This window comes from Zingiber officinale, chromosome 9B (genome assembly GCF_018446385.1).
Source record: "Zingiber officinale cultivar Zhangliang chromosome 9B, Zo_v1.1, whole genome shotgun sequence".
Taxonomy (NCBI): Eukaryota; Viridiplantae; Streptophyta; class Magnoliopsida; order Zingiberales; family Zingiberaceae; genus Zingiber; species Zingiber officinale.
Genome location: NC_056003.1, coordinates 112,121,187 through 112,147,209, shown reverse-complemented (window position 1 = coordinate 112,147,209; position 26,023 = coordinate 112,121,187). Strand labels below are relative to the sequence as shown.

Below are 26,023 nucleotides of genomic sequence, written 5' to 3'. Positions count from 1 at the left end.
AAAGGTCACAATAGACATAAGTTTCCCATGACACAACAACAAATTGCAATAACCTAAGCTTGGTCGCAATGAACTGAGTATTAGAGCAATCTAAGTACCATATATTTTGATATTTGGGTAAATGTTTAAGTTAGATTTATTATTGTATTTGATGTGTCTATTGAGTGTGCAGGTATAAGAAAGTCCAAGTGTGATCTTGACAAATGAGAAAAATCCAAGTGTGAGTTTTGGGGGTATAAGTCCAAGTATATAGTATTGGCAACGTAAGTCCAAGTGTGACTTAGCAATGGTTGAAGTCTCGAAGGTGAGGAACCTTTTGACAAAGGAAAATCCGATAATAAGGACAAGGCCGAAGGAAGCTCCAGAAGGCAAGGAGTGAAGGATGGGGAGTCATCTGAGGGATGCGAGGATGATATAGGAGACTAGAAAGCTAGATCTAAGTTTGTCGGGCAAGAATGAGTGCATGAGTGATTGTACTTGGGGGTAAAATCCTAAGTTAAGGTTTACCAGTCAACTGGTATATGTCTCAATCGACTAGCGGTTGAAAACCAGTAACTCAAAAGGATGCAAAATTTATCGTTGTAGAGTTATCAGTCGACTGGCATTCTACCAGTTGACTGATAGCGAACATAATGCTTTTGTTCGCTTAGCCCATGAAGACCAGTCGACTGGTAAGTATGACAGTCGACTGGTATTAAGCCGTTGGTGTGTAATGATTGATTTTTTTTTTCATAGAGGTCAGTCGACTAATGTCTTTACCGGTTGACTGGTGGCGAGAAACACAACTTGTGTTTTCTTCGTAGCTCTATTTAATAGAGCTCGGGGTGGCTGACCATGGTTAACAAAATAAAGGTGGTTAACTTTTATTAGAGTCTTCCAAACTCTTGTGTGATCAAGCGTGTTTGTGCTAGGTTGTGGCGAGATTTCTCCACCCACAAGAAGCTACTTAAGCTAACTGGAGTTTTCCGGGGAGTTATCCACCGATGGATCTAGATCATCCACCTTACGGGCAATCATGGATTATGAGCCATAATCTCCGAACCACGTTACATAAACGTGACATTATATTGTTTAGGGTTTAGCTTCCTTGTTAGTATTTTATTTTGTATTTCAGTTGCATACCAATGAGCGAAGCGACGATTTGGATAAGAAGCTATTCACCCCCCCTCTAGCGGACGCAAAGGTCCCAGCACTGAGAAAGTACTCTAACGCTATCATAGATAGCCTGTCGAGCGAAATGAATATAGTTGAAAAGAAACGGGAGGAAGGTAGAGGAATTTACTTCTTATTCTCATCGTGTGTCCATTGCATAAGGCCGTAGGCCGGTTATAGATTCTCCATTAATGTATCCGTTATATATACACTCAAGGGTGGAGCCACGTTGTTGGTTACCCTGGTTGTAGCCCGGGGGCCAACAATGATGGAAAGCTGATTTCCTTCAGGAGAAAAGGAAAAAAAATGGAAAGAATAGAAGGCTAGCTCGGGTGATGTCGGTGTCGACATCCACACTAGTGGCCCACAACCTGGGTAGATCACCCGGGTCGGCTCCGCCAGTGTATACACTTAAGCAAAAAAAGGTTAATATGACAAAACACAAGTTGATTCTTTTGGGCAAATTTTTTCCAAACCAATCCAATATTCGACGTGCAAATCTTGCTTGCACACGAGTCACTTTTAGTTCATTGCAATTCTAGTCATAAATTTACACACTTGCATAGGCGCGTGAGAGAGTCTTTTCTTATGCATACGTTCACAATATTAATGTTTCTAATGCCTTAAAACTTATAATGTGAAACTAAAGTCCCATTCACAATGATATCTCTTTCTTCATTTACGTCCATTTTCCATTCACATTTCCAACCGATTATGTCGGGAAATCATGATTTGGCCAAGGGATAGGCCACTCTTTCATTTTTTATCTACACTTTCATAGTACTAGTAGCTCATTAACAAAGTAGCTTAACCTACTTAAAACTAGATATACATATAGGACCATGGCCTCTTCACTCTCTTCCTTAAAACGTAGTACAATGTGAGAAGAGAAAGGCAACATGCCAACATCCACTCCACTCACCTTTCAAATATAAAAGGTAAATCAACTCACAACGGTAAGCGATCGCACGAAGGTGGCTGGATTTCTTCGAAGGCCATTTTTTTAAAAATTTGATTTTGAATTTAACTCAACTATTAAATAAAATCACATTACCACAAATCCTCTACAAAGCGTACTGTTTTTGTTTTATATTTATATTTATTTTATCAGGAAAGAAGATTACAACAACATGCATGGCAACCCGCCGACTTCTCCTACTCCACAATCGGCAAGAATACAATTTAAACGTGGAAACGTGAAAGGCCACGAAGTCTCGTCCAAATTTGGAAATGGGCGAAAATAGAAGAGAGTGTTTTTTTTATTTATTGTCAAAGAGATATATCTCATCTTATTTTCTCAAAAATATATTTATTTTTTAAGATTGTAATAATAATTGAAAAGATAATAATTTAAATTGAATTATAATAATTATAATTAATTTCTAACTATTATAATATAATATTTATCAATATTAAGTGTTTATATTACGGCAAGAATTACATACCATCAACAAACAAATGTACGTATTAAATAATAATAATAATAATAAAAGAAAGCGCAGATATGGATTAGATTCCTCCGCCACGAGTCAAAACGTTGGCTTGCGAAATTCAAAGATTCCACGCCTCTAAAAGTTCCAAGACTTTGTGGCTTCTACGCTAAGCTTTATTTTATTTTATTTTTTAAAGAAAAAGTAAAAGGAAAAAGGAAAAAAAAAGATTTTAAGAATAAATGAATGAATGGGGTGGTTATTGACCGGGACACTACTGGTCTACCGGCAGTCCACCGCCACAGGATAAAGCAGAGGCGGAGACGGCGGGTGGGTCGTGGATTAGTTTGTTAGTCCTCGAGCCATTCATTGCGCCCGTCCACTAATGCACGAAATCCTGTGGCTAGTGAGTCTCGTTAATGCAGTCCAACTCGAAGGTTTGTTTGTAAAACTAAAAAGTTGGACCCAAAAAATAAAAAAATCTTGAGTGGCATCTCAATTCTCAATGGCAGATTTTTAAAAAGATTCGTGAAATGGGAAAAAAAAAACTCTAATCATGGGATTTCTCAGACCGAGCAAGCGGTATCTCAATAGGATGAAGTTTGTAGTTTCAGGACATCTCTAATAACTAGAGCTTTATATAAACTTTTTGTTGTAGTCTGCAATATGTCGTCACCTTGATATTACATTAAAAAAATCTCACTATTATTTTTTTATTCATCCTATATTATCAACCTTTTTATATATCATTAATTACTGACTGACCCATCTATATGGTTAATTTTGAGATGGGAAAATAAATTTTAAATTTTAATATTGCTCTTAAAATATAATGCTCAAACTTTGCATCTATAATGATTATAATTTTTTTTTATTTCATAAATGTTTTTAAAAATCTTCCATTGGATATGCTCATATGCCCTAGGAGTGATAGTAAAATTTCAAACTTATTTTTCATCTTAAAAAATGATTACGTTCATCCTAAGTATTTCTAATAACTCGTCCCTATATTATATGAAGGGAAGTAAATTACGGGGTCATCTTATAACCAACTGCTAAGCGGTTAGTGAATTATTTTTTTAATCTCAAAATTAATAAGAAAGACAAAGTCAATAATTAATAAAAAAAAAGTTGATAATGCTAGGTCAAAAAAATTATAGGATTTTTGTTTTGTCGAGAGAGTTAAGAGAGTGATAGATTTTTGTTAATAGAGGATTTTACGTGAATTATAGAAAGAGACGTTGGCGGAGAAGATGACACAATGTTGGAAGAAAAGTCGGCGGAGATAAAAAAATATTAGGTTTATAAAAATTTATGGAAGATAAGATGGGGATTTATAAAATTATATAAGGATATTTTAGAGAAACAAATTATTAAAATAAGATATTTTTTAAAAAAGTAGGGTCTTCCATACTTTTTTAAAAACAGCTTATTTTGACAGCTTATAAGCTGTTTGAAAAAAAATTTACCAAACAAATTTGAAGAGCTTATAAACTCCAAAACATCTTATAAGCTATTTTAGAGAGCTTATAAGCTCAGCCAAACACCCTCTTAGGGTTAAAAAATTAAAATATTTTTTATAATGAAGATAATAATAAATATTTATATTTTTATATGACATTAAAATTACATATTGAGGATCCTAATAAAAAAAAATAATCATTTAGGGTTGTTGGAAGGAACTCTAAGTCCTAGTTCTGTGTTTGACCAATTGATTTTTTCAACCGTATGTTTTGAGGGCTTTTCTTAGAGTATCCATATTGTCATTAAAGTGTGAACGTGTTAATATATTTTTTTTATATTTTTAATCGGTATGTATTAACATATCCAAATAATTGAACACGTTAATACTATAATACAACAAAAAAATATACACATTAACATTTCAAATATTAATGACTTTGTGGATGCCCTTACTCTTGTATTATTTTAAAGCGTAATTTTTTTTCTTTGATGATTGTTAGAGAACTAGGCTAGTGCAAGGGTCCGATCGTGGGGTGACCCAATCCGAATTATACTCGTGTAATTATTAATGTATCTGGCCATCTGGGTTCAACACGGAAGTTGAATATAAAAACAGATGTCTATTTTATTTATATTGTTAAAAGGGTATTTTTTAAAAAATATATATATTAAATAATATTTTATCAATAGTTTGATTCTAAAAATATCTTCATGTTTTATACGAAATAGACCGCCTTAGGGTTTTAAATAATTTTAAATTTGATAAAAAAAAAATCTTTATCGAGTTGTCTGTTTTACCTTACTTTATTATTTTATTTTAATTTTAATTGAAAAATTAATTTTTATAAAATTCATCTCATTTGAAATTCAAATGACCTTTTGATTATTCTCATGTGACTTTAGGATTTACTGTTAAATTAGGTAGTAAGAGTATTATTTTATTTATTTATATCATCCAAAGGTCAAAAATATCTCGCGTATATTTTTTCCCCCAAGATTAAGAGCATTAGTTTATTTATATGGTCAAAAATATCCCACTTCTTGTTTTTTCCCAAGATTCTGGGGCAGGTCCTTATGTCTTAAAAAATAATAATAATAAAAACTAAAAAAAAAATCTAGATTAGAAGATGAACTATTTATAATTATGATTAAATTATGATCCTCATCGTCTTTTAGTTATAGATTAATTCGAAACAGATGATCAGAAATCGTCTAAAATTTATAGGCGATAGGCAAGTGGTCAGACAGCTTGACATCGAGCGAGGATGACCTCTGAGTGATCTCCGATCATCTGTTCTGATCTAAACTATAATCTAGAAAAATAATAAATTTAAAAAAAAATTATAATCAATTATGATTAAATCATTATCACTATCCAATTGTAATTATAAATAATTCATGCTTGCCTTCATTATTTTTTTATTTTTTTATTTTTTTTGATGGATCAAAAGCTTGCGCATTTATGGTTCGAATTGCTTTATATAAAATAACATTATATTAGAACTCTTTTATACAAAACAATACCTAGAATACGCTGCACCTCCGAAATGCTTTGTTTAAAATAATAGTAAGATGGGCAAAATTTTTTAAAACGCTTAAATAATTTTTAAAAGTGGAACGATGTTATGATGAAATAAATAAACAATGGTATTTTACTGAACCAGATTAGCAGACGATCTCAACAGGCCCTAGGCAAAATATTATTAATTTTTTTAAAAAATAACATAAATTTATAAAATAATTTTTATATAAAATTTAGTTTTATATTTTTTTAAGAGGTAAATTTATTAATTAAATTTTTATATTCAAAATTAGATATTAAATTTTTTGAATGATAAAATTACTAAATTATTTAATATTTATTAAAATATTATTAATGTAAATAAGATTCTTTTATTAATTTTAATTTTAACAAAATTGTTTTTTTAAAGTTATATTAATCTTGAGATATTATTGAAGATGTCCTAGAATATTTTATAAGTTATCTATTATTGAAAAAAATAATATTTTATAATTTAATATCTCAAGTGTTTTTAATTTTGTGTTTATTATTAAAAAATCATCATCAAACAATTTTAACTTTTCTATATTATAAAAAAATCAAAATTATTTTTATATCTTAAATTATTGAAGAAATAACATGATTAATAATATAATTGAAATAATTAATTTTAAAATATACTTAAGTAAAAAATTTGCCTTATTAGTTTATTATCATCAAGTTATTTGTTTATTTTAATTATATATTTTTCACAAAATTTTGATTTTATATTAATCATTTCATTTGTAATTTCTTTGAAAGAAATCATATGTGAATACATTTTCTTTATAATTATTAAAACTGATTTAATGTAATAATAGTGTTCATATATTTATATTATATGCTGGGAAAAATTTCTTCCATCTACTAACCACTTGATGGTAGGCTATAAGTTGATCTTATAATTTACCTCATTTCATATAATTTTAGGATGGACTCGGAGGAGCGCCTGAATGAGTAATCTTTTATTACAATATACTTATATCATAAATATTTACTAATAGTATTAATGGAAGAAGGTAATTTTTTTACTTTATATAATTAAAAAAAAATCAATTTGATGCTTAGAAAGATTAGCATTTTGCTTTGCGCCAAATAAACAAAGGAGCCCTATTTTTTATTTTATTTTATTTTTTTTGTTCTTATCAAGGAAGAGGAAGAAAAAGTGATGAAGAAGAGGAAAAGAACGTTATTTGAGATATAAGATCACTGTGTGAAGGAGGAAAAGGGTGTAGGAACACTGACAAGATAGAGAAATGGCATGAGCTTACCAACGATTGTGAGGGTGCATATTATTTAAAATCAATGTCAAAAAAAGAGTCGATGAAGTTTTAAAAATTAAAGTATACAATTTAAAAAATCTACAACAAATAAAATTAAAATAAACTAAAATTTAAAATAAATATTTTTAAGATAATTTAAAATTAAAAGTGAACTTTTTATAAAAAAATATATAATTAATATTAAAATATGATAAGTTAGGGACTCAATCAAAGTCCTATCTCCTATGTATAGGCCTTAATGACCTTTACCTTGAGCTTACACTATGCATGAGCGAGATTAAGTATTATTCATTTCATATATTCAAGTTTTAAAATTTTAAAAATATGTAGCATTTGTCTATTATACCCCTCCCTTCTCTTTTCATGCTAAAATTGTTCTCAACTCGTTTAAAAATTCACTGGTTTCAATTAATATTGTCGAATTCAAATATGAGGACATGGACACATTAAGGTGACTTTTAGAAGTATATTAGTTTTAGTTTGAAGTTATTCGGAGTTCTCTAAGTCTATAAATTAGTTTTGATCAAAACTAATTGATGGATCTATAATATTCAAAAATTTAAAAGTTTGAATATTTCAAATTAAAGGAGTCCTAGGTGTTGGGAGATTGTTCGTGTAATCACCCTTTGGTCAAGGTTGACTAGTTTGACTAAGCTAGAGTAGGTTCGAGCTTGAGTTTCAATGTTTAGATAATATATGGGAAAAGGTCAAATAGGTCAAGGTTGATAGAATATTTAACGATATGTGAGACGTGAGTCAAGTAAGTCATAGAGGACTGAATACTTGACTAAAAAGCCCTAACTGGAGGTTAGGTAGGGCAAAGGCAAAGTCCTAACTCGAGGTTAGGCAAAAGAAAATGTAAGTGGGTCAAGGAGTATCGCACATTAGAAAAGGAAAGTCCTAACTGCGGTTAGACAAAGGAAAGTCCAAGTGGATCATAGAGGACCACACGTTGGCAAAGGAAAGTTCACATGGGTCAAGGAGGACTACACATTCGTAAATAAAAGTTCTAACTGCGGTTAAGCAAAAGAAAGTCCAAGTGGGTCAAGGAGAACCAACCGTTGGCAAAGGGAAGTCTTAACTATGGTTAGGCAAAAGAAAAATCTAAGTGGATCAAAAAGGACCACACTTGGTGATTAGAAGTCCAACAGAAAGTTGGCAATAGATGGAAAGTCCAACTGGGCCAAAAGTTGATCGGACACTTGGTGAGAAAGTCCCAATATGTCACGGTTGACTGAATGTTGAGCAAGGGAACCCTAGACATGATTAAGCAAGTTAAGGTTAGATAATCGATTGGAGCAATCAATTTGGCTGTGTTAATATATCGATTGGAGAATCGATTAAGGTTATTTTTGCGAGATAACAGAACGTGCTGGAATTGATTGGGTAATCGATTCATCACCTCTTAATCAATTAGAGCAATCAATTAAGGCCAGGAGTTTTACGAAGAGGAATTCATGAAAACAAGGGTTGAATTGATTGGCTCAATCAATTCAGCTACTCCTAATCGATTAGATAGTGTTTTGTCACGAAGAGGTGGAATCAATTGGGGCAATCGATTTTGGCATCCCTAATCGATTGGGGCAATTGATTAAGGGTTATTTCGCGAAAACACAGAGAGTTTTGGAATTCATTGAGGCACTCGATTAAAAAGTTCTTAATCGATTGGGTCTATCAATTAAGGCTTTTTTGTGAGCGAATAGAGAGTTGCAGAATCGATTTAGTAATTAATTAAAGCTATTTGAATCGATGGAGATGATTCGTCAATCGATTAGGGTTCTGAAAAAGAGTCGTTCTGCAGGTGTTCAAAAAGTCGGATGACATAACATCAATTAGGCAAAAGTTGAATCCATTGGGAGGCGTCAAGTGAATCATAGAAAAGGGTTTTCGTGAAGGTTTGAAGGCATCGCTCACACATATCTTGGTCGTCGGTTCTTGGGTGTTTGGGAGAACAAATACTGTTGTATTTTCACCACCAAGAGGCTATTCCAAACAAGAAGAAAGCAAGCTAAGCAAATGTTCATGTTATAAAGTCGTTTTCGATTTCTTCATAACCTATTTTGCATTTCTTATTTGCATTTCTTGTATCCAAGATTGTACAAGGTTTCTCCACCTTCGAATTATTTCTGAGAATGAGTGTTTTGTATAGTGGAGTGTGTGCACTATGTGGATTCTTGGATTAATCACCTCAAGGAGATGGATACCAAGTAAGTCCGAGTGTTAGCGAATGCTTCAAGTTTTCCGCTACAACAAATCATCAACAAAGTTTTTGAAGCTGATCACCTCCCTCTAGTTCTCAAAGTGTCTTAACACTAGGAGCTCATTGATAGTGTGTTAGTTGATACGGTGCATGTTCGTGGGGTCTGTAAGATGAGGTGGTCAGAAGTCAAGCTTACATGGAGGTCAGAAGTCAAGCTTACGTGGAGGTCAGAAGTCAAGCCTCCATGGCTGGTCAGAAGTCAAACTTACGTGGCCTGGGTCAAAGTCTTAGCTGACGGGGCGGTCAAAGGATAGGAGTATAAGTCGGACAAGGGCCAGCCCTAATAGCGGTCAAAGACAGAGCCCACAAGCCAAATAAAGGTAAAGGAAAGGAGGCCTTGGGCGTAGAATAAACAGACCTGACGTACAGGTCGGGACGTACACACCAAGGATAACGGTAAACAGAAGCAGGTTGGGAAACAGACCTAGCGTACAGGTCGGGACATACAAGCCAAGGATAACAGTAAACAGAAGCAGGCCGGGAAGCAGACCGGTCGGGCAGGTCGGAACGTGCAAACCATGGATTACAATAGACAAATGCAGGTCAAGAAACAAACCTGTCGGGCAGGTCGGAACGTGCAAGCTATGAATTACAGTAGACAAATGCAGGTCAGGAAACAGACCGGCATCAGGGCACTATGTATAGTGGAGTGCGTGCACTTTGTGAATTCTTGGATTAGTTACCTTAAAGAGGTGAATACTAAGTAAATCCCAATATTAGCGATTGCTTCAAGTTTTCCGCTGCAACAAAGTTATTGAAGCTAATCACCTCCCTCTAGCTCTTAAAGTATCCTAACACTAGGAGCTCATTAATAGCATGTGCTAGTGAATATCATTATCATAGCTTTATAACTTACCCTATTTAAAAATTTAAAAGTTTGATATGTTTTGAATTAGGAGAGTTATAAAATTTCATTGGTGGTGTACTAGTGTTGATCAATGAGTATCATTATTTTAGGCTTATAATGAACCTTTACGAGTTTAAAAATTTACTATTTTTAATATGTTGTGATCTAAGGGTATGAAAATATTAAAGAAACTTCTGGGAATATAAAAGAAACTTCTAGAAGTACGTGACTTTGGTTTGAAATAATTCGAAATTTTATAAATCTATCGATTAGTTTTATTCCAAACTTACCCATTCGGAAATTTTAAAATTAATAATTTTTAAATCAGGAGAAAACAATTTAATAATTTTTAAATCAGGAAAAGAGGTCTAAGAATTTATTAGATGTTGATTAATGAATATCATTGTCCTGGGGTTTACAATGCACTTGTGATAACCATTTTACCTCTTCTTTCTCTCTGGCGGCTTTATCTGCTGCATATGTACACTGACTTGGAGCTCGAAGACTTCCTGCTCTTCCTCAACCCCTTGTGCTTAACAAATTTCGATAGGATGTTCCTGTGCCAAACTCCTAACTCATTCAGTGAACCTGTAATGTTCTGCAAGCTGATGAAATAGCACTCGTGCATACTGTGTATGAGAATGAACAAAGATTTGATCCACATGCTGTGCAGGAGAAATCCAAATTGACAAAAAAAAATTGTAATGAAACTACTAGTCAAACAGTGATGACCCTGGACTTGGGATGCAAAAGATTGCAGCAATAACAGCACACAAATTATCTAAGAGTCGATCAAACAATTTACAAAGGCGACAGCTACGATCTTAAATTCATGTTCGTGTCCGAAGCAATTGGACTACTGATAACTTCGTAAACAAGAAGTTAACCTACAGAGTAGAGACATCTACCATTTACATCAGAGAAGCTTCTATCTTTGAAGCGTCGACTAGCTAATCTTAAACCTCGTACCGTGGATCGAAATCATGAATCAAATGGTCATATTGGAAGAAGTCAGTTAGGCACACTCCAGTGGCTAACCAGAGAGGGACATGGATCTATTGAACTCCATCGATTTTTTAACAGATTCAGAGAAGTGAGTGCCTTGAGGAATCCAAAGACCACCTTTTTGAGGAAGAACTATGTTCTGATCTTTCCACTTACCATCACTGCTAGTTTCTGCAGACTTTGCTTCTTTCTTTTTCTTCACGAATTCAAAGAACTCTGCAACTTGCCGAGCATACCTAGAAATATGCAACAACGAGCTGATTAGACATGATAGGGAATTCACATGCGATCTTGACTTGTTTTAGTAAAATCTTATCGATTTATAGGTATGTAACAAACAGGGCTTTAAACAGATGGAGCAAATTGCATGATAACAAAAACTTTTAGCTGCTGAACATAAATCTTATGCAAGTTATCTTTAACAATATTATAACACAGAACCATCCAAGTCCTCCAATGAACCTTTGCTGCACATGGCCATGGTACAAATTCTCAAGTTAACCTACTTATCAGTTTTTAAATTTTCAATTTCTATGCAATTTCACTAGATATGGACACACAAATTGCACGGCTCAATAAACAAACACTAAATTATTCATCATCTCAACAAACCAAAAGATATACTGATTAGGTCTCCCAAACAAAGCCTACAAAAATACTTCAATCCCTAAACACCTGAGTCATGAAATTTTCATCTTAGATTTCATTTGTTCAGCCAAAAAAAATGCTTCCAACTTACTGTTGTTTAGCTTCAATGTCCCTGTTAAAGTCAATGTCAGGTTCACAATCCAGAACCAGAGCTGGAACCTGCTGATTGATAAAACTGTTAAATATACCAAGTCATTTTCTTTGTAGGAAAAGGCAGTGTGAAAGTCACCTTCTGAATAGTTGGATGCATGTGATTGCCTTCCAAGAGAAAAACACGATCTCTTATTTCAGGATGCAGGGATTTATCCATCTGCAAAGGCAGCTGGCTGACTGACAATACACCATGGTTACCATGTTGTGAAGGGAACAGCCAGCTTTCATGTTTCTCATGTAGATCCCTCAAGTAGTCCAAGCTAACACTGAGTTCCTCTGCTCTCTTACGCATAATCATTCTCTTGTGGCATGTATCAGGGCTCGCTCTAAGATAAATGAACCCATCAGGAACTAGCCCTGGAAGGCATGATACAACAGGATCAAACCATGAATCGTAGATGCTAATTTCCATCTCATTCATCCATTTTGCTTCATGAACAGCTCGTACAAAGACCTGTGAATAAGTGAAACGTAGTATCAATTCTTGAAGGAACAAGGACTAAATAACCATCATATACACTAAAATTTGGTATGTTAAATGTCATCATTTATCGTGCAAGTATTCTTACCATCCTATCAGTGAAGACACTTCTTTCCATCAGCCTGAGAGGCTTTATTCCACTAGCTGACTCTCTTTCTTGCATCATCCTTGTTACAAATACATAATTCTGAAAGGTGTAGGCATACCTCTGTGGTTCAGCATAAAAGGCATCCAATATATTGAAGTGGTCAGGACCAATATCTTGCCACTTGGCAATAGGTTCAGGAACAATTTCCACGAGATCACGAAGTTCAATTGTTTCATTAGCAATTCTTTGAAGGAAAGTAGTTTTCCCCACACTGATATTACCTTCAACACAAAAAGTAAGTCTATTATTCAGTCGAAGCCTCTCACTAGATTCGGTAGGACCATCTTTTAACCCTTCTTCCACTTTTTCTTTGATAAAAGAGGTTATGCTCTCTGCATGGCTTTTATGGATGATACCTATGGAACTTTTCAGATATTCAACCATCTTCTGGCTGGATTTGTCAACAACCTGTGTGACAGAAATATGAAAATCATAATAGACAAGAAATTACCACAATTCCAATAAGAATTCAAGCATCAAAGGGTGCACATATAATGGAGAATCTGCTTATCTAGTTTTGCAGTGACATACAAGTCCATCCACAATATCATCCCAATCCAAACTGACATATCAGCCGTCTGAATTAAAGAAACGCACTATAGTAATCCATATTGCACAATATGCATGGTTCAAAAGACATCGATTTCCAAAGCATTTATCAATTGACAAAGTTGGTTTGAACAATTGGCAAAAGGTGGAACCGCCACCCTAGCGGCCCCCTGGCCCCGACCCCACAAGATTTCAAAGGGAGTAAATCACGGTTAATGCTGGGCAGGATAGGTGACTGGGGGTCGAAGGAATTTTTGGCACAGCAGACCAGGGTTTTATCCCCGAGTGCAACTGGCGACCTTCGACCCCACGACTTCATTGGCAAGCTGCAGGCACCTAACCAGCTGATCCAGCCCGTGGGGGCAAGTTGGTTTGAACAATGAAATCATAGGGTATCACACCAAGTTTTCATCCCATGAAATTCCTAGTTATAGTCACTAGAAAGGCATGTGAACTCATAAATACAAGAAAACAACAAAGTTACCGTCTCGATAGTTCCGAAACCTATTACTTCAAGTGTAAACTTTGTTTTTGGAGTGTGCAGGAGAAGGGACATCAAAAACAGGTCGAAACGCTAAAGTTTGCCAAAGGAATTTAGGTTAAGAACCTTATCTACATAAAGTTGTTTGAGCTGATCAACGCCTTCAAAACCCTTATCCACCAGCTTCCTCTGATTCCGTGGCCCAACCCCAGGAATCGCTAACAGCTCTAGGCTACGTGCTGAGGGAGGATTCAAAGAACCACCACCTCTAACCCGTCTCTTCTCCTCTCGCTCTCCTATCCCCAGAAAAGATACTTCCTCCCCACCAACAACCCCGCCTTCCTCCTGCTCATCCACTTCAGAGCTCTCTTCATCAACCAAATCCTCCAAGTCCCCATCTTTCCTCTGGCTCTTCAATGCTTCGACCGACCTGAAACCCCTCCCCCAACCCCCACGCAATCCGTGAGCCGAAGCCGACATTCCACCTTGCCAGAAGCGACCGGGTCCATTTTCTGGGAATACGGAAGCCGGGGCCGGATTCTTGCAAGAAAGAAGGCTCCGGTCGGGAGCGGAAGCGCATCTTGGAGAAGGGAGACGGAGGGACAGCATCGGAGAGAGGCGGCGGACTCGGGCAGCAGCTGTCTGAATCCAGCCGGGGGTTCCACGCCAGAGCTTGTGCATAGCTTCTTGCTATATGACCACAGGGCGCATGAAGAATCGCAAGACGAAAAAGCGACTGGAGGGAGGGAGGAGGAGGAGGAGGATGGTGTAGGGTTTTTGGGCGGCAGGTGGAAATTAGGGTTTAAAGAATCCTCGTGGAACATCTGCAGCGCAAGGGGAATCCACGGCGATGTTTATATCACGAGGGACCACCGAGACAGTGTGCCAAAAATGGACAAGCAGGAGTCAACAAGGTAACGGCCGTTAGCCTCATAACTATCGCACTATTATGAATTAATAATAAAATTACTTTTAAAAATTATTATTTGCCCTAGGTCAGGGCTGTGCTCGGCCCGTCAATTTAGGGTTTAGGGTTGAAAAATTTTAAATTCGAGATTATCTACTAGCTTCGTGTCAAAATCGATGTCATTATTAATATGCCATCTCACAATTGATTATAAATTAATTTTATAATTTATCTTCTTTCACATAATTTGAGAACAGACAATAAATGAAACAGCCAAGATCTCTTGGACCACTCATATTTACGGCTGGATCGTGGTCACGATCCGACCGTAATTTGTTACGATCCCTTTCTGGATTCACCGTCCTCATCAGGTTATAGTTTTGGTTCGGAGCGGGCGACCGGAGGCCGCCTAGAGAAGACCCTCGCTCGATACCCAGCAACCTGACTACTTATCCACCACCGGTGTCCTCTGGCCGTCTGCTTCGAGCCATACTATAACCTGGTGGGGATGATGAACTCATAAAGGGATCGCAATAAATTACAGCCGTATCGCGGCCACGATCCGACCACAAACATGAGTGGTCCAGGAGATCTGCTCTCCAATGAATGGTGCTTATGATGAGCGTAATTATCTTTTACTACAATATCAATTTCATCATGATAATCACTATCATCACAATAGTCATTATCATCACTATCACTATCAGTATCACTATCATTAATAAAAAACCTTCATGCTTATAATATGAATACGGAAATTTGTTTAAAAATATTATAATGAAAGGAAAATGGGAGTTCATCATCGAATATTTGACCAAATAAGATCATTCAGTTGCTATAGAATATATCACTAAAATACCTTCAGATTGTGATTAAGCTAGTCAATTCAAGAGCTCGCTAGAAAAAATAGAAAGATATATAAAATATTAAAAAAAAATTGAAAATTTTAGATTTAGTTACATATTAGATGAACCAGCTCATAAATCTATTGACTTTTCCATTTTAATTTTAAGTCTTTAATTTTTTGGATCCATAAACTACGTGGACTAGCCCATTTAAGCTCGCTTTAAATGGACGGATAAAATGGTCAGCTATATTTTTGCTTGATTAATTTTGAAAATAGACGGCCTTATTTTTCTAATAGTTCACTAGAGAGATCATCAAAGAAGAGACAACTTCGGTGAAAGTTAGAGGTGCAGGAGGTAAGAACATCCATACCAGTTTCTCTATCCAAAATATATAATTTAGGATAAAAAAGTTACTTTATTAAATTTGGATATTCAATTTTTAATATATCATATATCAGCTTCTCTATTTTTTTTCTCTCTATAATTTAGAGAAGTACTGTTCATAAATGCATAATTTAGGGAATGGATAGGGTAGCTGATGCAAAGATTTTTTAACTATCCTATCTAAAATTTAAGGTAAAATTTTTGAATAGGGTATCTGATGTAGATGCTCTAAGAGTCGAAATCAGTCAAGTGCAACTGATTAATGGATTCAGTCCAACTTTTAAGTGTAAATGGAGTAGTGAGAATATGACCCTCACATGTTAACACAGTTGGTATTTGCATGAGTGATTACTCTAATAAATTTTAGAATCAATTCTCAGTAGGTGTAAAATATTTCATTGGTTATTTGACTTTCCTCATACAAAAGGTCGATGCGCTAGGACAAATGTCTTCTATGATTTACCCATTTTCAAAAAGTATGATCATCTTAAAAGGGAGCTAAAAGTAGTGAAATGTGGGTGCTATTAGTGTCAACCCTAAGAGTCCATCATAAGTTGATTGATAGAGGACATGTTGTATTATATTTATAATAGATAATATTTTGTTTGTTATATTTACTTCATATTTGTGTTAGCTGAGTAAATATAATGTCCTAAAATAATATGTTCTAGTTGATAGATCGTTTGAAGCGATAGAGGGGGGTGAATATCGCGCGTTTAAAACTTTTTCTTTTAACCTTTTGAAATCAAAGTCGTGCAGCGGAAATAAGAAAGAGACACAATTCGGTTACTTCGTTTGGAGCCTAGCTCGACTCCTACTCGAAAGCCCGCGGTCCTTGACCGCACTGATGGGCAAAGCACTATAATCCTTCTTTCTGAAGTCCTCGGAAAGAAGTGAATCGTACAATGGAGCAAGATAGTAACACCCTACTATCTTGCTTAAATAAAAGTACAAAGCAAGCTTAAATTATACCGACAATGTATTGCAGATGAAGCTTAGGTCGGTACTCCGGACGATGTTGCTTGCTGAGCTGACGAAGATGAGTAGCGTGAGCAGCTTGCAGAGTAGCACCAGAATTGATCAGAAAAGTACTCTTGGCCTCTGACTTCGAGCCTCAATTTATAGGTATGATGGATGTTCGGTCGACCGATCACTCTGTTCGGTCGACCGAACCAGCTCCGATCCCTTCCAGCTGGAGTCTGACGCTGGCTCGATATTCTGCATTAACTGGACTTCAATGGTTCGGTCGACCGAACAGGCTCCTTCCCTGTTCGTCGAGATTTGCCGTGATTTGCATGTACTGCGCCTTTAATATCGATGGTTCGGTCGATCGATCCTCGGGTTCGGTAGACCGATCAGTGTAGTTTCCTTCTGTATCTGATCGTTGCTGATTAAACTGATCTGTGCTGAGTTATTTTGGTTCGGTCGACCGATCCAGCCAAACCTGCAACACAGTATTAAGCAAAGTATCCCTGCAACACAAAGGTTAGCACAGTAATATATAATGCATGAGTATGACAGTTAGGACTGTCTTGATCTCAACTTGGAAACATTCCCGGTTTCTTTAGTTGGATCAGCGACCTTAGGTTGTTCCCTTTAGGAAACCGACCTCACTGTCGCTCTTCCAGTTGCATACCTCAACTTACCTGCCAAACATGATCCTCCAGACATGTTTGGTCTTTTGTCTGCTCAGTGTCTAATCGCCTGATCCACTAAGACTTTTCCTGCAATACCATATTAGCCAACAGCAATAATAGTAATACAGAAAACAATGATAAACCTAAACCTAGATTTACCGAGATCCGCTGGTCCAGTCGATCGCGCGCGGTCGACCGGAAACCATCCGATCAACCTTGCTTGGAGTTCACTCTTCCAAGACTTCTCATTACCTAAGGTTATCACCCCTAGGATTTTCTCCACTTGGCTTCACTTACCAAGACTCAGTATTCGGCTACCCAGGGATCAAGTCCTCCAGACCTATCCACCTGGCTCCCACGACATACCGAGATTTCCCTTACCTAGCCTACAACTAGGACTCAGTATTCGGCTACCCAGGGATCAAGTCCTCCAGACCTATCCACCTGGCTTCCACGATATACCGAGATTTCTCTCCTTGCCTAGCCTCCAACTAGGATTTCCCTTGCCTAGCCTACAACTAGGACTTCCCTAGATCAAACTCCATACTTAAACATACTTAAGCATACTTAAACATATTTGTCTGACATTAAAACCTTGGAGGTCGATTGCACCAACACTAGTGTACAACATATCAATTGATTGAATTGATTATAAGAGATTGTTATATATATATAATATTAATATACAAGGGCAATATTAATACGTTGAAACTAGTATATAGATCAATTGATGACTTATTCTCACAAGTCATGGATATAAGATATCAAGTTAACCCATAAATATATATTAGAGAATCTGTACTAAATTGACCCGCTATGAGAAGTTTTATGGATCATTATATGAGTGTCATAAATATTCTCATAGTGACTATTAGTATAAATAGTCCTTAGACTTGAAGACACTACGATTTTCTACATAAGGAACTATGTACTTTGATATTGACAAACGTCATCTGTAATAAGGTGGACTATAAAGTTATTTATTAGATATGAAATGAGCTATGTAGAGAGATGCGAGTGACGTAGATGAGATTTGTCCCTTCCATATAACAGAAGAGATATCTATGGGCCCCTTGATTCAGTAAGATTATTGAAATGCATGATCATGCTCAAATAAGTCAATTTGAGATATTAAACTTATTTGGTTAAGTGACTCTACTTAGAGATCAAGAAACACATAGATTGATGAGAGAATAACGCAGTCTATGTCTCATGAATCAATCTAGATATTAAGGACAAAATGATTGAGCTATACAAGATAATGATCATAGACAGGTTAGGTCGGATCTTGACATTTTCATCACTTGGGTAGCAATGATGCATTACTAGATACCACTTAGTGCTTGTGTATCTAAAGTAATTTTAGAAATACTGTCAATGTTACGAGAACCTATTAGTTTATTTTAGTTTGACTAAAATAGTGTAAGTATGAGCCTTAAGTCCGAAATTGATTTCGAACCTTAAGCTTATTGATTTAATAAGTTAATTCAATATGTCTCATTTTCTTTAAGCCTCAACTCAACTATAGAGTCCGTTAAAAGAAACACTAATAGTTATCTCTTTAAAAAGAGCAAGAAAGTGAAGAGTTAACTTTTTGTCATCTTAAATAGTCATCTCTTTAAAGAGAGTAGGAAGCTAAAGAGTTAATTTTTTCTTGGATTGTCACCTTAAATAATCATTTCTAGCAAGAAGGTGAAAGTGTGTGAGACTATAATTCTTTAGTTCATGAGACGAAAGAAGGAACGTGTTTATGTAGATACTATAGAGGTGTGAATATTCTAATTATGCTCAGATCGGCTAGACTAGTAAACTTTTGAAGGTTGTTTACATATCAAATTCTAATCCTATTCGTTAGAGTAATTACAAAAGTAGTTTTCCATTCGTATGAATCTATGGAGGAAACTCCGCCCATGATGACCAGTCATGGCCGGTCCCAAGCCCGGATAAAGGAGGAGGGTTGCGTTAGGTTGCCAGCCAGCGTCAAACTATGGCAAAATTTCATGAATGAATCCATTAAACTATTGTGCTAATGCTAGGTTGTTCCCCGGAAGGAACGCGTTGCAGGGTCCGACTGTAACGTCTCGGCAAGGACCGCTACATCTCCAGAACTCGGGTGTAGTGATAAATATGCAAGAGTTCGCGTTACAGGGTCCGACTGTAACGTCTCAGCAAGGACCGCTACATCTCCATGAGAACTTGGGTGTAGTGTTAAATAGACAAGAGTTCTCACACCATAGGTTAGATAAGAACAAATATGATAGGAAAACTAATAATCTAATATTTGGAACATGGAATATAGGAACTCTCACTGGTAAATCAATGGAGGTAGTAGATATGATGATTAGGAGAAAAATTAATATTTTATGTGTACAAGAGACAAAATGGACAGGTGAGAAGGCAAAGATGATAGAGAACTCGGGTTTTAAGTTATGGTACACTGGAAAAAGTAAAACAAGAAATGGAGTGGGTATTATTGTAGATAGTTTGTTAAAGGATGAAGTTGTAGGAGTAGTTAGAAAAGGGGATAGAATTATAACTCTTAAGATAATAGTGGCGAAAGAAACTATGAACATAATTAGCGTATATGCACCACAAGTATGATTAGATGAAGCTACCAAATTAAGGTTTTGGGAGGACTTAGATGAAATATTACAAAATATTCCACCAAATGAAAGGATTTTAATAGGAGGTGATCTAAATGGTCATGTCGGAGTGAAAAATGAGGAATATGAGAGAGTACATGGGAGTTATGGGTTTGGAACGAGAAATGAGGAAGGGAAAACTATATTAGATTTTGCGATAGCATATGACCTTATATTAGCTAATACATTTTTTAAGAAAAGAGAAGAACACTTAGTCACATTCAAAAGTGGGAATAATAAATCGCAAATTGACTTTCTTATGGTTAGGAAGAAGGATAGAAAGATTTGTAAAGATTGCAAAGTCATCCCTGGAGAAAGCTTAACTACCCAACATAGGGTAGTAGTGTTGGATATACGCCTCAAACATAATATCAATAGAAAGAAAATATATACAATTCCTAGAATTAAGTGATGGAAGTTAAAGGATGGGAAGCAACATATATTTAAAGAGAAGGTAGAAGTACAAGCATTAGGTGAAATATACGATTACTCTAATACAACATGGGATAAGATGGTATCAAAGTTGAAAATAGTAGCTAAGAGTGTCCTCGGTGAGTCAAAGGGGCATGCACCGCTAAGTAAAGAATCTTGGTGGTGGAATGAGAAAGTACAAGAGAAAGTGAGGGAAAAACGAATAGCTTATAAGGAATTATATATTTGTAAGAACGAGGAAAATTTAAAAAAATATACAATAGCCAAGAAAGAAGCTAAGAAAGTAGTGAGTGAAGCAAAAAATGAAACTTTTGAACGGTTATATCAAAAATTGGATACAAAAGAAGGGGAAAAAGATATTTATAGAATAGCTAAAGCGAGAGAAAGAAAAACAAAAGATCTTATCCAAATAAAATGCATTAAAGATGAATGTAATAGGGTATTAGTAAGCGATGAAGAAATAAAAGAGCGGTGGAAGAGGTATTTTCATCAACTTTTTAATGAAGGTTTAGGAGACCAACTTAACTTAGGTAATTTAATTAGGTCAAATGAGCATCAAAATTTTAATTTTTATCGTAGAATTCAAACTTCAGAAGTAAAACAAGCTTTAAATGAGATGCACAATGGAAAAGCCGTTGGACCAGATGATATTCCGATAGAGGTATGGAAGTGCTTAGGGAAACAAGGTATTGAATGACTTACAAAATTATTTAACATGATATTGAAAACGAAAAAAATGCCTGATCAATGGAGAATAAGTACTCTAGTTCCCTTATATAAGAATAAGGGAGACGTACAAAATTGTGCAAACTATAGGGGCATTAAACTAATGAGTCATACTATGAAACTTTGGGAAAAAGTAATAGAAAAAAGATTAAGGAAGGAGACCATAGTGACAGAAAATCAATTTGGGTTCATGCCTGGAAGGTCGACAATAGAAGCTATACATCTTCTAGACAATTAATTGAAAAATATCGGGAGTAAAAACAAGATCTACACATGGTATTCATTGACTTATAAAAAGCTTATGATAGAGTTCCAAAGAAATTATATGGAGAATTTTAAAAAAGAGATGTGTTAGCGTAACATATATTTAACTAATTAAGGATATGTATGAGGATGTAACAACCAGAGTAAAGACTTCAGGCGAAGTAACTGAAACATTTCCAATAAAGATAGGGTTACATCAAGGATCAGCTCTAAGTCCCTATTTTTTACACTAATTATGGACGAACTCACTGCTCACATTCAAGACACAGTACCGTGGTGCATGTTATTTGCAGATGATATTATTTTGGTAGATGAGACACGTGAAGGAGTAAATGCTAAACTAGAATCTTGGAGGGAAACACTAGAAGGAAAAGATTTTAAGCTTAGTAGATTAAAGACAGAATATATGAAATTTAAGTTTAGTAATATTAGAAGTAATGAAACAATTGTTAAGATAGAAGAGGACGAGTTGCCCGGAAGATTTAAATATTTAGGATCATTTTACAAAATGATGGAGGGATTGAGAGAGATGTCTTACATAGAATACAAGCAGGATGGGTGAAATGGAGGGCGTCGAGTGTTTTATGTGACCGTAAAGTACCTCTTAAACTTAAAGGTAAGTTCTATAAAAGCAGTTAGACCTGCTATGTTATATGGAGCTAAGACTCGAGCACATAAGCAGAAGATGAGAGTTGCAGAGATGAGGATGTTAAGGTGGATGTGTGGACATACGAGGATTGACAAAATAAGAAATGAGAGCATTAGAGAGAAAGTAGGAGTTGCATCTATTGAGGAAAAACTCAGAGAGACACGTTTAAGATGGTACGGACATGTACTTAGACGACCAATAAATGCTCCAGTTAGGCGATGTGAAACTATGATAAACATGCATATAAAACGAGGAAGAGGAAGACCAAAAAAGACTTGGTTAGCAACAATAAAACAAGATAAAATTTATTTAAATATAGATGATGATATAATAGGAGATAGAGCTCAATGGCGTAAAAGGATTCATACAGCCGACCTCACTTAGTGGGAAAAGGCTTGGTTGTTATTGTTGTTATTGTTGTTGTATGAATCTATGGAGGAATCAATTTCCATTGTATTTTAGTTTATTTTTCACTTTAGATCCCTACAAGTGCATGCCAGGCTAGAAAGTGTGGGTGTCAACCTCATTGTTGACGAACTCAATGCACATTAATCACTTAAGTCTTCTATGTATGTTTCAACATTTTGTTAAATTATAATTTTATTGCAAAACATAGACAAAGAGATGAATCATCATGAATAAAAATATTGGTGAGCAAATTTGATGGTAGGAGCTTATTTGTATTTGTTAAACAATGTGAATAAATTTGAACAACTCATCTAATTAAATAAATAAATTTGAATAAATATATGTTTAATTTATTAATATTTATAAATAATCATCACAAACAATATACAGTTTATAAATCATATTCATCAACAATTTTTTTTTATCAAACATACAAATAAATAAAAAAACTCTTAAAATGAATAAATATACACATAATATTAAACTTACTAATCAACCAAATAAAATGAATTTAAAAATATAAATATTTTAAACAATCAACCAATACAAGTTTTATATATATATATATATATATATATATATATATATATATATAATCCTTTAGAAGTCGACTTTTAAAATATTGATGTCATTTAAAATTCAAATAATTATCTTCTTCATTACTCTTTTGAGTGCTTTAATACTGTCCCCTCGGGACGGTATGATGGTTAAGATATGAGGTGTTGTCACATGAGATTTTGGGGTCAAAACTCAGTGTGATCGAACATAACCTCCCCCATGTCTTACCATTTGTACTAATGGCTAGTAGTCATCCGTGATTTACCTCCTCCGTGTTGGCCTAGGAATAAATTAGCGGGGGCGCTGGGGGCGAACGAATCGGTTTTTTTTTTTTTTTTTTTTGCCAATACTGCTCCACACCGACAGAGGTTGATAATGAATTGTATACTTGGATGATGATGACAAAGAGCAAGACAAAGAAGTGATGTTCTTCTGAGAATATATTTTCATATCTCAATTGATTTTGTCTCATATTTAGAACTAGTTCTTCTGATAGTAATTCATGGTTGAGGATTAAGTTTATTAGAATTAGGATGTTGGTCAGCCCCCAAAATAAATCATCTAAACAAAATAATATGTGAAGGTTTTTTTTAAAAAACTTTTTGTATCTGTTTCTCCAAATAGGGAGGGAAATAAGGATTTTCATTTTCTTCCGGTTAATTATGAACTCTCATTAGAGCATCCATATTCATCATCTAATCAAAAAGTGTGAGACCTACATGTCATATACATATTATATTAATACATTTATTCTCTCACATTCATTTTAACATTAACACTCATTATTCGTGGGTCTCGTTGTCCATTCATTTTTATTTTTATTATCATTTCAATTGTATTTATACAATTTAAATGATTATTATTTAAAATAAATAATAATATTATTTTTAAATATATTATTTATGTAAATTACAATCTATTTAATTAAAATAAAAATAAATAATAATATTAATATATTTAGGGTACCCAAATGGCCCTCCCTTCTTACCTTGTGTGCAGTGATAATTTTTTGATTTTTTTTTAATATGCATGCAACATTCAACGAATTGAACGTGTTAAATGCCACGACAACATTAACGCTACATCACAATGATTTTAACATCAACATGTAATTATAACATTCATCGTTGAACACGAATATAGATGCGCTTAGTCACCATTGAAAAAGGCATACTGTTACTAGTGGAGACACAATGAGATAGTCGAAGATGATGAATATGTGACAAGTATATGTTGGTGCAGGAAGCATTCGAAAGTCGAACCTATGTTTTGATTATGTCAAAGGGTTCAAAGTTAAGTTGTCATGTTATTTAACGTATTTGAATGAGTTTGCAGGAAAGTCCTAGCTGCGGTTAGGCAGGTGAGAAACCCCTAGGGGGTGGTAACCCTAACCCTCTGTTTGGGAGGAGGTGAGTAAAGGGGAGGGAAAGGTAAACATGGGTAAAATGAATTTTTACTCTTGTTTGGGAGAGAGTGAGCTATGAAGGGGAAGGGGAGAGAAGGGTAAAGCTTCCCCTTGCATGCTCGGGAATAAGCGAAATTCCTTACACCCCAAATTGGGGTGTAAGGAAGGGTAAGGAGAAATTATTACAATTATATCCTTATTTATTTTTTCACATGCAGATTTATTAAAAAAATAAGAGGATATTTTTGTAAATTTGTATATTTAACCTTCATTCCATCCCTTTCCTCTCACATAAACTTTCCCTCCCTTCCAAACAAGGGTAAGATAAATATATTACTTTCCCTTCCTTTCCCTTCCTTTCCCTCCCTTCCCCTTCCATCCCCTTCTATTAATGAACCTTACCTCACCCCATCCAAACAGAGGCTAAGTCCTAGGGGGTGGTAACCCTAGGTGAGGAAAAGTCCTAACTGCGGTTTGACAAAGGAAAAATCATAAGAGGAGGTAACCCTATGCCCTAGGGGTGGTAACCCTAGGCGGAAAGTCTTGGCGGGTCGAAGCTTCAGGCAAAAATCTTAGGGGGCGGTAACCCTAGGTTGAAAGTCCTGGACCCCTGGTGTCGCGAACCAGGTGAAAGTTTGGACGGTCGTGGAGCGGGCGTCCAACATGAAGATCGGAAGCTTCGGACGCTGAGCAAAAATCCAGTCGGTCTGGAGGACCGGACTAACAACAGGTATACTATCTTGAGTGGAGTAGGTGAGGACGCGTTCCTCGCTGAGGGAACAGTAGGCGGCGGTTCGACCTAGGGTTTCCGGACGAAAATCCGAAGTCAGAACCGGATAGTCCGGTGACTGTCAGATATTCATATTTATGTTATTATTATGTGCTAACTTTGTGTTACAAGGTATGCTTGGTATTTTGGGACTAATATATCTTGCAGGGACAAAATAACTTGATTTGCCTCGGATGAACAGTACCCGAGGCACCCTCCATGGAGCTTGGAGGCGCCTCGGGTGCAAGAGCTGGGGAGTGCGCGCAGCAGAGCTGGAGGCGTCCTTATGGAGTGTTGAGGTGCCTTGGACGGCTTTGAAGGTGCTCTCCATGGCATTGGAGGCGCCCTCAAGTGGATAGGCTGCGAAGGAGTCAAAGCTCATCCATGCTGCGAATCCGCCGGTGATGAAGGCGCCCTCAAGGGGCTTGAAGGCACCCTCAACAGCTGTTATAAGTCTGTCTCGACCAGCAGTTGAAGATAACACAATTTTGGCAATTCTTCTTCAGCGCACTGCTAACAAGACGATCCGGCAAAGCTGTAACAACATTCCGACGACCTGAAGCTTCTATTTTACGATTCCTTTGTAGTCGGTATAATTTCTTTACTGCATTCTAAATTGTAATATTCTTTTGTAAGATTTCTGAACTGATAGTGAATTGCCCAAAGTAAACGTGCAACGAGCGTGAGCCTTGGAGTAGGAGTCGCCCTAGGCTCCGAACCAAGTAAAACCAACCTGCGTACTTGGTGTGTTTTTCTTGCGTTGTTTTCTTTTAATTTCCGCTGCATTTACTCGATAGTTTTCCGAAACGAAAGTGAAAGCCACGTGCGCTATTCATCCCCCATCTAGAGCGTTTCGATCCAACAGTATCATCCCAACTGAAGAATGGACCAACTTTAGAAATACATCGGCACTTGAAATGTTTAATTATTGGAGTGAAAGATCGTTTCCTTGA

The 26,023-nt window shown here is 35.8% G+C and overlaps 1 protein-coding gene across 1 annotated transcript; it reads right to left on the bottom strand.

The window, feature by feature from the left end:
- Window positions 1–10,730: 10,730 nt before the first annotated feature.
- LOC122024101 lies at window positions 10,731–14,276 on the bottom strand. The gene is made up of 5 exons (XM_042582647.1): window positions 13,568–14,276; window positions 12,352–12,819; window positions 11,859–12,236; window positions 11,721–11,788; window positions 10,731–11,217 (listed from the first exon to the last, which is right to left on the bottom strand). The coding sequence occupies exons 1-5, from the start codon at window positions 14,120–14,122 to the stop codon at window positions 11,010–11,012; spliced, it is 1,677 nt and encodes a 558-aa protein (XP_042438581.1). The 5' UTR covers window positions 14,123–14,276; the 3' UTR covers window positions 10,731–11,009.
- Between the last annotated feature and the right edge of the window lie 11,747 nt (window positions 14,277–26,023).